Source organism: Cynara cardunculus (genome assembly GCF_001531365.2).
Source record: "Cynara cardunculus var. scolymus isolate 2C chromosome LG 10, CcrdV1, whole genome shotgun sequence".
Lineage (NCBI taxonomy): Eukaryota > Viridiplantae > Streptophyta > Magnoliopsida > Asterales > Asteraceae > Cynara > Cynara cardunculus.
The window spans coordinates 21,242,739-21,259,729 of record NC_037537.1 but is presented as its reverse complement, the minus strand read 5'-3'; the positions used below and the strand labels follow the sequence as shown (position 1 = coordinate 21,259,729).

Sequence of the window (16,991 nt, the reverse complement as noted above, 5' to 3'; positions counted from 1 at the left end):
CTTTTAATTATAAAAAAATGAAAAGGGAATTAGGAAAAAGTCAAAAGTCAGAAGGATGGTAAACTAAATACACCTGGTCAAAATTGTTGACTGTAGCCGACGCAGATTGTCAACGACTCTTTTACTGACCCGACTAGACCCGATTATCACAACGTTAATCTGCCCAATGTGTTTTTGTTTTTGTTTTTGTTTTTTTTGAGGAAAACCATCCACCAATAATTCAAACCTACTCCCAAATTTGAGGTAATTCTAGCTTCTTCACCTATCTAATCGGTTACTGGTCAACACTCTACACCCGATTAACTGGGGGTTGCTCAAGTTTCGAAATCTCAAGTTGGTATTCAATTCACGCGTTTCTGGTCTTCAATCGAATTGGGTTTCGTCTTTGAATCGGGTTCTACTTGTAGTTAGAAATCGAGAATCAAGAATTTTGTTGATTGGTTGATAATTTGATGGACTATTCGGAGAAGCCTATTGAGCTGAGAGCTTTTGATTCTTTAGGATTAGGGTTTGATTTCGCTAGCGATTTCAGGTTGAAGTTTGCAAAGGCGTGTCCGGAGGGTGGTCGGTTGGTGGAACTAGATGAGTCGAGGAAGAGGGACATCGTTCTACCTGGAGGTGGTGCCACCATTTCTGGGGTTTCTGAGGACATTCATTGTGATAAAGGAGATCATGTTCGCTTTAAATCGGATGTTTTGGAGTTCAATCAGGTGATGATTTGTTTGTTTTAACCGCCATTCTCTGTTTCTGACTCACAATCAATCAAATTTTCTTTTCTTTCATGTCCATTCAAGATTTGTATTCTGATTTTTTGGTCACTTTTGCTCTCTCCGTTAGATATCATTTCTGTTGTCTCTTGACCAACCATTCTGCCTCTGAACTGAACATTATAGTTGGCAAGAATCTTTGAACATGGATAAAAGTTAATTAAGTTCTTATGTAAGTTTATGTTTCCTCTGCAATTTGTTGGATGTAACATCCCGGCCAACAGTACAAGATTCACATGGACTCGCGGTTTTTAAAATGCCTCTGATAGAGGATTAGGGTGACCTTTGTTCCAATCCCGACCGATGTTGGATCTCACAAATCACAATCCACCCCCTCAAGGAGCCTAGAGTCCTTGTTGGCATGCCGGTCAATTCCCAGCTCTGATACCGTTTGTTGCAGCTTGGCTAAATGTACAAGATATTGTCCGCTATATCCACAGCTGGACGGACGGGTTCTAAAACAGAGAGTTCAGGTGTGGTTAAAGAGGACAATATCTGATACTGTTGGCCGGAGATGTTACAGTTTCAATAAATTCTTGTTTGCAATCAGATTTCATATCAATCCCCTTACTTTCTTTTTCATAAGTAAATGTAGATACTTCTACCCATGCTCTTAAAATGTTCGATTGTGGTTTCTATGAAAGATGACTCATATTTCACGCTAACTAGATTTTATTTCTTTATTTTTCAATAACTTCCTCTTGTAGATGTCAGAATTGCTTAATCAAAAAGCTTCGGTACAAGGAAAAGTGCCTTCGGGCTACTTCAATGCATTATTTGATCTAAGTGGAGCATGGTTAAATGATGTTGCAGATGCCAAACATCTTGCTTTTGATGGCTACTTTATCTCCCTGTACTATTTGCACCTTACAGCATCCCCATTAGTACTCCAAGAACGAGTAAAGAAGTCCGTTCCTACTCATTGGAATCCCGCATTATTGGCCAGGTAAAAGAATGTAGAATAATTAGCATTTATCATGCACTTGAGACAAATAAGTCTAGAAATCTAATTTTACCATATGCTCAATGATTTGGAACCAAAACATGGGAAACAAAAGAAGATAGGAAGAAAGGGGATATTTATCACCTATTGGTTAATTTTGAATGTAACAAGATGTGTTTGGAAGAACGGAATGTTGTTTTACCTTCTTATTTTGTGATTTAATACTGTTGGAGTCCCACATTGGCTACACTTGGACCATTTCTCGTCAATATATGTTGTAACCACCCTTCTCGGGGCTCTTTTGGAGAGTAATTTAATGGGGTTCCACATATTCTTACATGGTATCAGAGCCAAGGTATATCGCTCTAGGGAACTCGGTACCCTGGGATAGTATGTTCCCATCTAGTCCCTTTACCACACTTTGGGATAATCTGTGACCGCTGGCTTTCATTGGAGGGAGCGTGTTGGAGTCCTATATTGGCCAGACTTGGACCATTTCTCCTCAACACTTGTTGGAGCCTCCTTTCTCTCCTCAAGGGCCTTTTTGGAGAGTAACCTAATGGGGTTCCACATATTCTCACAAATGCAATATTTTAGTCAACTTAAGATTATACATGAAGGAAAAGAAAAGAAAAAATAAGAGAGATATTCGAAATGTTCAGAAATGATTGTTCCCTGCCATGATAGAATTATCTTTGCCAATCCTTCAAACTACCTGGTAGTTCCATTTTCCATGTGCTTAAAGCCATAAATCATTATAATTGAAGTAGACCCACATCAATTTTATTAGGATCAAGTGGATCATTTGGTAAATGATCGGGAAAAGAGGGAAGAAAATAACTATCTGGATCAAGTAAGAGTTTTGTTTTTCTTTTTTGGTAGTTCCTGAGTTGTAGGGATTGATTGTTACTGATATTGGGATTCTGAATTACAATTCCTCTCTTTTGGATGCTTACTATATGTGTATGTATGGCAGGTTCATCCAGACTTATGGGACACACATTATAGTTGGGATGGGTGTTGGAGGTCAAGATATTATATGCATTAAGCAGAAATCATCCTCTACGATTTCGCCCACAGACCTTAGAGGATATTTGGAGGATCTTGGAGACTCTCTGTTCTTGGATGGAACCAGTCCTTCTCTACCAGAGAGGAAAACAAAAGATGGCAAACAAAAAGTATTTTTGAATCATTATACATCTTGAATTTACTGTATGTTTACTTCTCCAACTATCACACAAGTTTTCAGTCAATAATTCTGGTATGTTTTTCAGGTTCCAGATGTTTTCAACCGAATGTTGCAGCCACACACCATCCAATTCAGCAACATTACAGAAACTTCAACCAAGGATGTAAGTTGGAAAATAGTTTCAACAATTTGAATGAATCAACTACGGATGGTTAATTTAATGGCCTAAACTGGAACAGGGACTCACTATTATCGGGTCTAAGAGAGGTGGGGATGTCTTTTCCGACAGTCACTCCAAGTGGCTCCAGACCGTCGGTGCTCGTCCTGAAGCTATACTCTTCAAGTTTGTACCAATTACTTCTCTCCTTAATGGGGTTCCTGGGAGTGGATATCTTAGCCATGCAATCAACTTATATTTGCGCTGTAAGTGACAGATTGAATTAACTATCAACTCTTTGTCACTTTTTCTAAAAAACGCTACAACAAGAATCGGTTTTATAGGACGCCAAATATGTCTAAATGTCCTAATAGATTGCTTTATAGGACCAAATAATTGTGTTTCCTATATAAAGGTGCTACAATAAGTTGATGAGTCACTTTTGGGCGTCCTAATGAGTTTTTTAGGACCCTTCTGAAATAAGTGTCCTACTAGTATTTTTATATGATATTATATGTGAAATCGTTCCATGATAACAAGTGTCCTATAAAAAGAGGCGTTCATAGGACATTTCTCAAAAGTGTTCTATAAAAAAGCTAATAGGATACTTCATTTCAAGTGTCCTAAATAACTTGTTAGGATGCTCAAAAGCGTCTTGTCAACTTATTGTAACATTCTTAAAAGGACGCAGAATTATTTGGTCCCATAAACCAGTCTATTAGGATATTTAGCCATTTTTTGCATCCTATAGAACCGGTTTTGTTGTAACGGAAGTTATTATATGCTGTCTTGTTAGCTATTAGTTCAACCTATTTTCCTCGCATTTCTCCCCGCTACGTTGCTTGTTTGCACACAATCACACCTGTAGCTTGTTCGCTTGTAATTTTTTTGCAAGCCGAGGGTCTTGATGGAAACGGCCTCTCTACCCCTTTGGATAGAGGAAAGGATTGCTTATATCCTACCCTCCCCGACAACCCTAACTCTGCATGAAATTTACTAGATTACCCTCTATATATGTAAACATATATTTGTTTGTTGGTGTTTTCATTTGAGCAAGTTGTATTAACAATATATGGTGTTTCCTTGGTGAAATGATGTTGGCCAGACAAGCCTGCACCAGAAGATTTACAACTTTTTTTGGAGTTCCAAGTTCCGAGACAATGGGCACCTCTATTTTGCGAGTTACCTCTTCGGCATCAACAAAGAAAGACTTCTTATCCTCAGATTCAGTTCGCTTTCCTGGGTCCCAAGATGTATGTTAATACAGCTCAGGTAATGTGCATCTAGGCCATTATTATTAATCACTTCATCATGTTCTACTTCTCTTAGCTTTATTAGGCGAATGAACATCTAATCAACAGTTTAATCACCAGAATTCACTATTCATATATGATTATGTCAATTCTTTTGATAGATTTCTATAGAACTAGTGAGGGGTTCAGACATAACTAAAACCATGGTGAGAGCTTAAGGTAGAAACTATCAAGGGGTTACAAGAAAGTGTAGAACCGTAGTCAATTTTTTATTAATGGTATTCATTGTGAATATAGGTTCAATCCATTTCCCATGTATGAATCATCATCATAAAAGATGGTCATGATTCATCTTGGCTAATCTCACTCATTGTCAACTTCTTTCATTTGCTTGAGTATAGAACCAAATGTAGCAATGTTAAATGGATCAAGAATATGATTTGAATTGGGAAATTGACCGAAATGGCCATTTCTCTTACATGAATTGGTCTTCTAGTCATTCCTCTCCCGGTTTTACCCTAATGCCCCTACCTCCGCAAATGGTACCTCCCCCACATGGACCTGGACAAAAATTGCGGAGGTGCCGGTTGCGGACCTGGGTAGAAATTGTAATTTTCTTTAATCTTTTAGCTAGGTCTGCAAGTGGGGAGATACCACTTGCAGAGGTAGTGGCATTTGGGTAAATTAGGGAGAGGAATGGCTAGGAGACCAATTCAAATGGCTCTTTGTGCCGATTTCCCATTTGAATTATCTTGATATGGCGTTTGCCAAACGAATCTTTGTTCATCTTAGGGGTTGTTTACTACCTGCTCACCGCCTCTTACCAAGTAAGAGGTGCTTACCCTATCAGAGATGTTTACCAAGCCCCTCTTGCCAGTCCATGATGCTGACCCGGTAAGCCAAGGGAGGTACTCTAGCTCAGTAAGCGATTAATGCTGACCCAGACCGCACTCTTACCCGGATAGCGCTTACCCAGTTTCTGTTTGTAAACAGCCCCTTAGTCTTGGAAACAACCTCTCTGTCTTTTGGGACAGAGGTAAGGTTCGGTACATCCTACCCCCAAACTCACAAGACCCTACTTCCAGATGGGATATACCGGGTTGGTTTGTTTTGTTGAGCTTTGTTCATCTTACATATGTATGCTATCTCTGATCAGTAATGAACCCTGCTAAGAATGCTCATAATGGGTATTATTCAGGTCTCAAGTAGCAAAAAGCCGATCATTGGCCTGCGCCTATTTTTAGAAGGGAAGAGAAGCAACCGATTAGCAATGCATCTACAACATCTCTCGAGTCTTCCTAATATCATGACATATTCATCTCCATCTTCTATCATAGCCTGCAAATGGCGAGGCTCTGATGAATACGAATCTAGTGCCCAATTCCTGGAACCAATCCGATGGAAAAGTTACTCAAATGTGTGTTCATCTGTAGTCAAGCATGATCCAAACTGGTTAAGGGAAGAAGGAACAGGGGGAGGAGTCTTTATTGTGACCGGCGCCCAGCTCATAAGCAAAGGGAAATGGCCCAAAACCGTACTACACCTTCGGTTACTCTTCACCCACCTCCCCCACTGCACCATCAGGAAGACCGAGTGGGCCGGTGCACCATCTGTTGGTCGCAAGTCCAGCATCTTTACGAACCTAAGTTCAACCTTTACGTTCACTCATCGGTCAGTTGCCGATGCACCAAAGCAACTTCCGGCAACACTCAACTCCGGTGTGTATCCTGACGGCCCACCGGTGCCGATCCGGTCCACAAAGCTCCGTAAGTATGTGGACATCGAAGAGGTGGTTCGTAGCTCTCACGATATGCCAGGCCATTGGCTCGTGACCGCAGCTAAGTTGGTTTTGGACGGTGGTAAGATCGGTTTACATGTCAAATTTGCATTGTTAGATTATCCTCAGGAAATGTAGTTTGATTGTATATATAGAATGGATATCAGGTTCCTATTTTTTCATGAGGTATTGTACAGAAACATACTCAAATTCCTGAAATGAATGTACAACAAAACATGCACAAAATACAACCACCAATGAGAACAGTCGTACCAAAAAGGTCATTGGTCCAACAGTAACTGGGTTACTGGTAGAGCCAGCCTCCCGATTGGACCGGACATGACAGAACCAGACACAAGTATTTACTGTATATAAATATTGTATGTTGATGGAGATCGAAATGCCAGAAAGTGATGCTTCCATTTATTAAGGTTAATAGTATGGTTCAACTACATGACTTATAAAGCATAGGATACCGGTTGTTACAGCGGTTGCGGTCGAGTTTGGACAATGAAGATATCTTTACCGACCAAGCATCCTTCGACATCTTGAGCCGATCCGAATTTACGCTCAAGGAACAAACCAACAGCACCCAGCTTCTGCCCGAACTGTTGCCGGAAAACGGGGTTGACCGTCAATGGCTTCTTGCTGTAATCGACTGTCAAATGGAGCACCTCCCCATCCGCCAGACCTCCGACCACCATCTCCTCGCTGAAATTCGCAAATGCCAGTGTCCGAACCACCCCGTCAAATTTCCCGGATGAAAGCCGCCACGGCGTGCCTCTTGTCCCTGACGCTAGCGTCTCTCCGAGCCCGGGTGCAATCTCGGCTTCCACCACGTTATTGTTGTTGTCTGTCGGGCTGACCGTGTGGAGCACAAAGGAAAGGTCCGGTGAAAGCATCTCCTGGACCAAAACCGCCATTGTTGCCGCTTTTTGCGGCACACCAGCAACTCTACGGCTCAAAACCGCTCTTCGGGTGTACAACGAAGCCCATACCCGACTAACGGCATGCCCAAAATTGACTGGATTCGAAAGGGTAACATTAGGAATAGAGTCATATAGCCCGGCAGCCGACATTCCAGCCAAATCCTCCACGTTAGCACTTGACCGTACGATTAAACGCGCATTACCCTCGAACAATTCCCCTAAACTTTCAAGAATTCGGCTCGGAAGCTGCAGGGAGGTGATCAAATTTTGCAACTCGTTACACAGCTTATCGAGCTCTCCACCGTCCATTTTGGCAGTTTCGATCTGCTCCAATAGCGACGCAAAAGCTTCTTTCAACTGGCTTTCTTCTATTGCAAGTTCCATAGTACCGAAAGGAATCACCGCCCCATTCGGCACGTTAAAAGCTGCCGGAACTCCCTGGTCGCTATAAACTGCATTGAATCAAGAAATCCACTCAGATTTCACAAGCAAAAGATAGTTTCGGGTACATAACCGATGGAAATAACATAATCTAGAGAAAGTTCAAATGAAAAGCATAAAGAATTTGAGAACCTGTAACCACTATTTCATGTATTATTCCTGATGAATAACCCTAAATTATCAAAATTATGATTCAGCATGCATTTTCATTATGAATCATCATAAATATCTATATCTCAATATTCATTATGAATAAAACATGAATAGTTGGTTTCCAGGTTCTCAAAATATTTATGGTTCCAATTGATATTTTTGTTATAGAAAGATGGGTATTTTGACCTTTAGCCGAAACCGCAGCTAGAGAAGCTAATCTACCACAAGCTGCTGCCTTTGCACCGGAAGTTTGTACATCTGCATCGGCGAGAGGTATAATGCCGCCCGTAGAAACACCCTTGAAAGAACGACTGATGGTTATTAAATGTAATTTATGGTCCAAAAAATGGATATTTGCATTCAGTGTTAATAAGTTATTACAGTACCTGGCTTGAAGAGATGGATTTGGGTACAGAATCCGTTATGGTTCCGTTTGATGAAGTTTCCACAAGACCGTCCCTAACACCGTCCTCCAAGGAAAGTGAAACATTGACGCCCGACGGGGATGCATCTAACCTGCAAAACAAAAGCATCTTTTTTAGAGATGTGAGTCTCTATCACGCCTCCTCCAACACAGCTAAGAGATCCGTTCTGTACCGTTGTGGAGCAAACCTACTCGTATCAAGTTTATGAAGACTGACCTCACATGTTTCCCCTCAAGCTTTTTGATACTAGCAATTTTATCATCATCTTCACAAGTCACAAATGCAACTTTCTCCTGAGTTATTTCAAGAAACGATTAGCCAGACCGCAATATAAAAAATGTGACGATAAAAAAGCGTAAAAAATATGAGACTTGCCTGTCGGGCCCTGACACCGAGATGTGATAAATGAGGCAGCTCCTGGAGCAGAATGACCCCGACTATGTTACTCCCTGCAGCTGTTACCTGCAGATTGCATAAACCGTGCTATCAAACCCTGCTTTTACCCTAATGTTTCTATGTGTGCGTGTATATATTCGAGTAAAACACAATTTTGGGTGATTGTTCTCCATATCTGATACGTGTCAAACGATCAGCAGTAACCCGTCCGGGTTACTGGTAGAGCCCAACCTCCCAGGAGGTCAAGTCTCTCCATAGGCGAGAAATGTGTGAATTTTGTCAATATATATAGAGAGAAAGACTTGGGATCATGTGAGACTAGTCTGTTTTTCTGAGACCCATGAGACCACAAAATAACATTGAACCTTCACAACAAAACACCGTGAAACCTTCACAAAACACCGAACCTTCACAACAAAAATAGTGTGAAGGTTTGTTTTGTACCTTCACCCTGTTTTTGCTTCGAAGATTCAATGTGTTTTTGTACCTTTACAGCTGGTCTAACGGGTCTAACGAGATCAGGCTGGCCTCACGAGAACCAAACCCTATGTATAAACCCCTTCTTTTACAAACCCAATAATTCGTTACAAACTAGTTTTCATTTGTTGTTTCATATATGAAAGAACACGTGTGAAGAATGCAGTGTTTATACAGTTTTTTTCCATTCACCAAAACAGTCCTGTTTCACATATGAAACAACACTGTATGAACACTGCCTTTTCACACGTGTTCTTTCATATGTGAAGCAAAACATGAAAACTGGTTTGTAAGTTTGTATGATTTATTAGTTTGTAAATGATCCTACATCTCTCTCTCTCTCTCTCTCTATATATATATATATATATACTTAAAAAAAAACTATTCTAACCTCCTCATCTCCATCGGCTTTGCTGACCATGAGAATAACAGGTCCTTTGACAGAAGACGGAAGTACGCCTGGTATTATTCTTTCAACCTGGTAAAACGACATGATGGAGGATTAAATAACCAAACCAAACATGCTCAATATGTCTCACTCAGAAGTAGGGTCTGTGAAGAGTAAGAAGTAGAGCGGATGGTTCTATGAAGACCCTTGGCTAAACTCACCTGTATCAAAGTTCCATGAGCTAATCCAGGAACAAGAACATCAAAACCCTGAGACCCGAGCGTGGTCCTAACTGCCTTTAGAAGCATCGTGCAAAGTTTCGAAACCTGAAAAATTATGCTACAGACCAAAAAATCCATTAAGAAGTTTGAAAAGAAGCATACCGATTAAATCATGAAATGTGATCATGTTGAACGTTATTTAGTTTATATAGTGTCTCATCATACCCGGCACGAATCTCTGCTTCTGTGAACGTTCTCACACTATTTTCAGGAATCCCGAGAGCTTTGCCCAACAACTACAAGAAGCATAAAGAACTCTAGTTTAGGTAAGATGTTTAACTATATGTGAAATATCTAAAATACCCTTCAAGAAAATTCAAACAATGGGATCTTGTGGACTCGGACCAATACCAACAAGTCATTTGTGATGATGTTAATGGGCAAATAGGTACTTTTACCTTGGAATACTCCAAGAAAATTTTACACTTTTATGGATATCTTAAAACAGTAGCAACATTAGCTTAATCCATATAGACAGCTTAATCCATACAGATCGAATGATACCTCTACTTTCGGAGGAAAGATTTGGAGAAGTGCCTCTGAGTATTCATCAATGAGTCTCTTCGATCTATCAAGTGTAGCTTTAATCCTTAGAGCCCAAATTGTCTTCCCGTCTTCACTACCTAAGGAATAGATATGACAGTGGTTACCAGAAGCACAATAAATCATATCGATCATTAAAAGGATACTAACGAGAAAATCTCACCTTCTTTTTCCAAAAGACCTTTTTCTTTCCATGCAAGAAGTTCGTTTTCAATCGCTTTACATTCTTCTGGCTTCCATCCCGATAACCCCAGCTGGCGAATGCCGACAACAAGAGCACCAATCGGGTCACTCCATGAGTTAATGTTTTTTGAATGCGCATTCTCTGCAAGCCATTGAGCCCCGCCAGCAGCATCAAGTGCATTCAGATATCTACACATATCGACCATATTTAAATGCATGAGTGGAGATGAAGATTTACTCGTGGCTCCCGTTTACATAAAGACAGGACCCACAAAATGGAGGATGAACAATGAAGATAAGATAAAATAAATGTAATGCACACAAACACCACTTTTAGACTAAAACTATAACCGAAAACCTTGCCAAACGAAACTCCAATAAGGTCATATCGAGTGTTAAATAGTGTACATATAGACATACACTACAACATACCTGCTCATGAGAACAAATGCATAGTCCTCGAGTCCGATCTCAACAAGACGCCACTGTAAAAGGGAAAACAAGATTTGCAAAGTGTGAGCTCCTCTTCTTAACATATAGCTTTAACCTAAAGCTCCTATGTCTTTTTTTTGGTAATTGTGCATGTTTGGGCCAATTTGCGTGCGCCTTGACTAATCCCATGGGGCTCTTAAGATAACAATCAAGAAAATCCCCAGTGGCCCTAAGAAGACTCGAATATAGGGAGGATCCCCAAAGCCTGGCGTTTATTTGCCGGTTGAGCTGACCCTAAAGGTCCTATGTCCGAACCTCACACTTCGAAAAGCAAAAAAGCTTTCATGCCTCCCCCCCCCCGGGGGGGGGGGTATGGTTAATCATCTTCCCGTGATATATCACAAATCCTCAAAAAGTATAACTTTAACCTATTGCCAAACAATTAGGAAAACCCGTTACCTTTTGGCGCATTGCTATTGCAGTATCAGGAGCATCATTGCGGATACCACTTTCAAGACCTTTCATTACTATTTCTCGAAAGCCATCTAACGATTGTATAGTATTGACCAATAGTTCTATCCCGTTGCCTTTCAACACATCAGGTGTTCCTTGGAAGTTATCCAACGCCTATGAATGAAATCAATACATTCATTATAAATATATGTTTCCATGATATAAGTAGAGAAGAGTTACCAAAACACTTTAGGGGTCCTTGAAAATGATCCAAATCCTTTTGGCAAGAACAGCCTAAGGTTCGAGTCATTAATACAATCCTTTGCAAATGGAAATTTAAAGGTTGTATACAAATATTTCCACCCCAACCCTCATAAAAGTATCAAATTACATGTGTTGAGTACGTAAGCACAAACGAAAATGGCAGAACATAGAGAAATATTCATTTTTATGGAAATTTAGAGATAAAATGGGGGAATAAATGGTATAAAAATTGAAAGGCTACCTTCTTGCACTCCAAGAACGAAGAAAGCTTTGCTTTGCTCCTTTCATCAAAAGATTCTTTAATCGACTCAAGTTGTTCAGTAAGGCTGCAAAAGCAAATACACATTTTTACTACAATCACATCAAGAAATTGAAGTCCATTTCAATTTCACTATTTAGGGTGCATTTGGTGCCCGGGACAAGATGAGATGGGACTGAACAGTATAAACTTGTTGTCCACTATTGGTGCGACATTAGACTGTGACAGGACACGACAAAAATGCATGTTTTTTTTCTGTCCAACGAAAATCACGAAGATGGGACAAGAATGGTAAATTACTAAACTACCCATGTCAAATTAAAACCCTAAAACCTTTCACAATGTTTTCACACGCCTATCTCATTCTCTCTCGTCCAGTCATGCCAGTCCTATCCGCATACCAGACACACCCTTAATATTGTCATTTCATGTGGTCCCATCTATAGTGTATGACGAAAATGAAGATGTGTTTGTGGATCCATCGACAGGATGTAAAAAGTGAAAATGAGATCCAACAATACAGTGAATGGTGAATAACAAACAATTGTGATAGCTAAGAAGACAAATAGCAAACCTTCCAGCATTAAAGAAATCCTTGAGTTCATGATGGAATATTTTGAACTGCTCAACAAATGCTTCGTTGTATTGTCCAGGGTTCTTAGTGATTCTTTCAAGCATTGCAGCAGTAGCAATTAAATCTTCAGGGCCAGCACATCGGTGAAGTTTGTTCTGAATCGTATGTTTGATTTCTTGCTGGAATGTGCACATTCTCCAAAACGTCAACACAATGAAATGACAAAAGTACCCAAAAAACACAGAGTGTGCCATGAGGTTATCACCTTGAGGTCATGTGGGATATCGTTTCTGTGAGCAATGTCTCTAATTCGAGTTAGAGGAACGGAAGCGGTGAATTCTGCTTTGAAAGATGGTAAGCATGGATGAATTTTGCGGATTACAAGCAACTCCTGCACATTTTCAAACAAAAGCATATGATATAAGATGCTATCTGTTTACACCATAAATGTACATTCTCCATTTCGTGGGACCCACATTCATCTTTTCATTTCTCCTTGCACCATACAAAGTGCAACCGGTTCGGGCCATTTACCATTTTCAATCAACAATTAGACACTTGAATTTGGCCAAAATAATCGTATTCCAGTGAGCTCTTCGGTTTTCAAGAGGCTGAGTTCTCTCCAACTACCTCTCAAGAAACTGAAAATTATACCATACCATCCCCCTTACCTACTTCCCTTATTTATACTAATGAGTTGCTACTAACTGCTCAACTGACTCCCTCTATTCCCCAACTACCCTCCTGTCTTATTACCATCATACCCCCACTTTTTACCTCTTCTCCTAATATAAGTCTTTACAGCTTCGTGTCTAGCAATTTCCTTTTGTGGATCCCATTTATATAGTGTCAGAAGAAATTAAGATAACAGGTCCCAATCTGATGAGACCCACAAAATGGGGAATAGAAGAAAAAAATTTAAGCAAATGGAACCTAAGCAATCAACAGAAAAGGATGATGATTCATGCCATACAAACATACTTATGATCAAAGAAATGTGATGCAGCAATCTTTTCACAATTCCCAAGAGAAGATCCTTGTTTTTCTCCCAAAAGATAGTAGCTTTAGTTAAAAAAAAGTTGTATAAATTACATGAATCACCTGTGGCGAAGTATCTTTCCTACTAGATATTCTTTCCAATTCACGGAATATAAGCCTGGAAATTTCAGCATGCCTATTTGGCCTGTGATGACCACCATCCTCAAAGCAAGGAATTTGCCCAGTATTTATCCACTGCAAAGAAGGGTATGAGTTAAGAAAACAAATAGCGTAATTGGTACAATAAAGTGAATAGTGCATGTTGAGCACAAAACCTTGAGATAGATGGCTGAATATATGAGAGCGTCCAACCGTTCTGCACCATCCATACTTCCAACCACTAGCTCACGAATAACTTCAAGCTTCACCCATGATATGAATGCAAATACAAAAGCAGAAACACCTAAAAATTAGTCCTTTCGGCTATTGAATCAGAAAAAAATAATAAACATTGCAGCCTCAATCTCAAAAGTTGTAGGTTTCAATTCATCGAAGACTTTTCAGCATACAACAAACCAAACCAAACCAAACGAACCCAATATATCCCACTTGAAAGTAGGGCCTTGGAGGGGTAGGATGTAGGCAGACCTTACCCCAATCACTAGGATCGAGATGTCGTTTCTGTGATGACGCATAGGTGTGTGCAATCAGGCAATAAGATAGAAATATAATTGGTAATCAAGAAATATAACAGGTAGAATAAGGATTCAATTGTGTGTGTGCTTGGCAATCCTTGGTAGAAGTCATTCATGATTTCATGCTGAACCTGGTAAACAAGCAAATAGGGGGTCTTTCCAGAAAATTGTTGAACAAAAGACGATATAATGGTGTGCAATAATACAAGTTGAACTAATAGATAGAAAAAAGTACCTTTCGCCACCAGTTCCTGCCATCCCTGTCACCTTCGACTAACTTTAAAGCCACCCCTTCAAGCCCCGCGGTATCCCATTGTCTTTGTCTTTCCCTATCTCCATGCTCATTCGATCGCATGAATGATGCTTCCTTCCCTTGCCATTTCTCCACAAAAGGACTTGTGGCACCCTCCAAAACTTGAGAACCGTTATCTTCTTGAAGTTCGGATACATTTTCCACTTCTACCTCATATTCTTTGCCATCCACAGGCAACAGATTTACTGGTTCATTAGTCATATTCCAATGGCAAACCATCTCAAAACTCCCAGATTGTGGCAGCTTTAAGACTCGGTTGTCACCACCTTCCCATACCATGCTCTTGTCCAATTGCTCAACGACAAATTTAAATTCACAAGTCTCCCCCCCTTTACATTCCATATCACAAACCCAACCAGTCTCTGTCCAACTCAATTGCTTCTTCTTCTTCCATGATCCAAATTCTTTCATGGACCCCAAGACTCCAACGTGCTCACCAAATTTGACCTGATGATCTAGCCGCAGACTCAGCTGCACCATCCCACGAGCGGTCTTTGACTTCATCCCTGTTTCCCCCTTCTCTTCTTCTCTGGAAAACACATATTGTTAGGTTAACTCTGTAAAACAAATGGGAAATATCATGAGAAACAACAGATGGGTTTTCCTATCACCATAAACACCTTTTCATCAAAATATTTACATTTACAGGTCTCCCAACCACAGTGATTTCATTTTATTGATTTCCAACACTTCCACATAAACCATTGTCTGTGAAATGATTATACAAGAAAGTTGTAACCCCACCCTCCCAACAAAACCATTAAAATAGCAATGTTGTTGGTGAAATTGTTTAATCATTTGTCAAATATCTAAAATCCCATTACAAAGAGAAACAGAAATCAATAAGATAAATTTACTTGTAACACAGATCAAGAGTCAATACCATCAATCTAGTTGTAGGGGTAAACAGTAACATATAAACTTCCCAAATAAGAAATATATCAAGTTTGAACATCTAAAAAGAAAACATATTTCATGGACGGGAAGGACTATGAATGCATTAGTTTTATAACATACAAAAAAAATACAGTATTTCCTCTTTCACATGAATATCATCTTGGTCTTGACAGTTTATCAAACATCTAGTGTCCATGATAAAGAATTCCAAATCAATGCCATTAAAGTGATCATATGATAATAGGCCAGTAAAGAGAGAAAAGAAGAATCAGTGGCCTCAATACCTCGATTTATTTATGGTTCCAAACCACAAAAATGGCTGAGATTTATCAAAAACAAACAAAATCCTTAAAATTTTCAAGATCAAAATTCTCCAGAAACGACAATAAACCTGGTTTGGGTGGATACAGCACAGACAACGGGAGAAGATTGTTGCTGTAATCCCAAATGATGTCCACGACCAGGAGCTAATCTTGGCTTCAAAAAACCCACAACCCGAAAGGTTCTTTGCCGGTTATGGTGATGGAGGAATCTTAATTCCCTCGCGAATTGGGTTTCTAAAAATGAAGAATTCTTGGTGGCAGAGAAACATTGCAGCACACGCAGAGAATCCATTGAAGAGTAATGTGTAAAATGTAGAGAAGTTGTCGATTTCTGAAGGTTTTAGTAGGATGAGGGTGTTGTGAAGGGGAAGATAGAGGGGGTGATGAACACGTGTAAGAGAGATTTTTATCAAATCCCCATGAGGGATCTAAAAAGTATTTAAAGATTTTTATGTTAATCGAAGGAGTCTTGACCCTTCATTCGTGGATATATATATATACATATACATACACAAACTGTATTGATCATGTCGACAGTCGACTGCTTCCACTTTACTCCATAAACTTGTGATCATAGAAAACCCCCCAGAGTTTGATTTGAACCTTTTTGTTTTGGTTTGGAGTTTGGACAGATAAAACTCAGAGGAAGGACTTTATTTTAGAAATTACAAATTGCACGAAAAAACAAGCATATTTTATCTTGATTTCTATTTTGAGTAATCTGTTTTTAAATATTTATTTTGATAGATAAGATATAAAGTTTTAAATATTTAAGTATCCAGATAACCAGTTGAAAACTAATTTTAGATTAAAAAAATTTCATGTCACTAACCACGTCAGTAAATAATACTGAGTTTGATGTCATATCACTCGCCACATCAGCATGATGACCGGTTAATGCTTCAACCGATTACCTTAGTACTTAAATGTTTAAAACTTTACATCTTAGATATCAAAATAAAAGTTTTGAAAGTACGTTACCTAAAATAATAATCAAGTTAAAATACGTTATTTTTTCATGTAATTTGCGCTTTTGAAAAATGTAGATCAGAATCTCTGTGGGATTTGAATTGGATTGGTAAATATCTAGTTTGAAGGATTTTCTAATTTGAAATCCGGGATCAGGGTTGAGTAATACTGCTCATCCAAGTTAATATCAAAGCTTACTTTTTTTCATTTTTAATGCATGATTTGATATGATTCTAACATAAAAAATTGTATATGGCATCACCCTTTTTTCTAAAAAGATTTATATCCGACTTCAAACCTATTTTATTATAGAGATTCCAAGATTGATTACGTTATTAATACATTCAATATATTTAATAAATATTATTTCTCTCAACTAAATAATTAGTTTTTATATATGAAAAAGAAATTGAATATTATTTCTCTTTCTTAAATATAGAGTTTTAAATAACATTTATCCCTCCTCAATATAGAGTTTAGAGAATTCTTTATATTTGGAGCTTATTTATTTTAGAGAACAAGATAGTGAATT

At 39.1% G+C, this 16,991-nt stretch overlaps 2 protein-coding genes across 3 annotated transcripts; one reads left to right on the top strand and one right to left on the bottom strand.

Moving 5' to 3' along the window:
- Positions 1-264: 264 nt before the first annotated feature.
- LOC112520524 (MACPF domain-containing protein At1g14780-like) lies at positions 265-6,332 on the top strand. The gene is made up of 7 exons (XM_025128981.1): positions 265-710; positions 1,475-1,713; positions 2,687-2,888; positions 2,985-3,062; positions 3,139-3,322; positions 4,162-4,328; positions 5,508-6,332. The coding sequence occupies exons 1-7, from the start codon at positions 453-455 to the stop codon at positions 6,222-6,224; spliced, it is 1,845 nt and encodes a 614-aa protein (XP_024984749.1). The 5' UTR covers positions 265-452; the 3' UTR covers positions 6,225-6,332.
- A 155-nt stretch (positions 6,333-6,487) lies between these two features.
- Positions 6,488-15,941, bottom strand: LOC112520523 (phosphoglucan, water dikinase, chloroplastic). 2 transcript variants are annotated; one of them, XM_025128978.1, is made up of 19 exons: positions 15,559-15,941; positions 14,193-14,799; positions 13,598-13,684; positions 13,386-13,517; positions 12,550-12,675; positions 12,285-12,463; positions 11,693-11,777; positions 11,194-11,361; positions 10,735-10,787; positions 10,283-10,491; positions 10,081-10,199; positions 9,742-9,812; positions 9,517-9,634; positions 9,299-9,385; positions 8,410-8,496; positions 8,251-8,327; positions 7,996-8,125; positions 7,796-7,907; positions 6,488-7,467 (listed from the first exon to the last, which is right to left on the bottom strand). In XM_025128978.1, the coding sequence occupies exons 1-19, from the start codon at positions 15,780-15,782 to the stop codon at positions 6,569-6,571; spliced, it is 3,570 nt and encodes a 1,189-aa protein (XP_024984746.1). In that variant the 5' UTR covers positions 15,783-15,941; the 3' UTR covers positions 6,488-6,568. The 2 variants fall into 2 exon arrangements, with proteins under 2 accessions (XP_024984746.1, XP_024984747.1); XM_025128979.1 differs by having other exon boundaries at positions 14,193-14,827; positions 15,559-15,616.
- Positions 15,942-16,991: the final 1,050 nt, after the last annotated feature.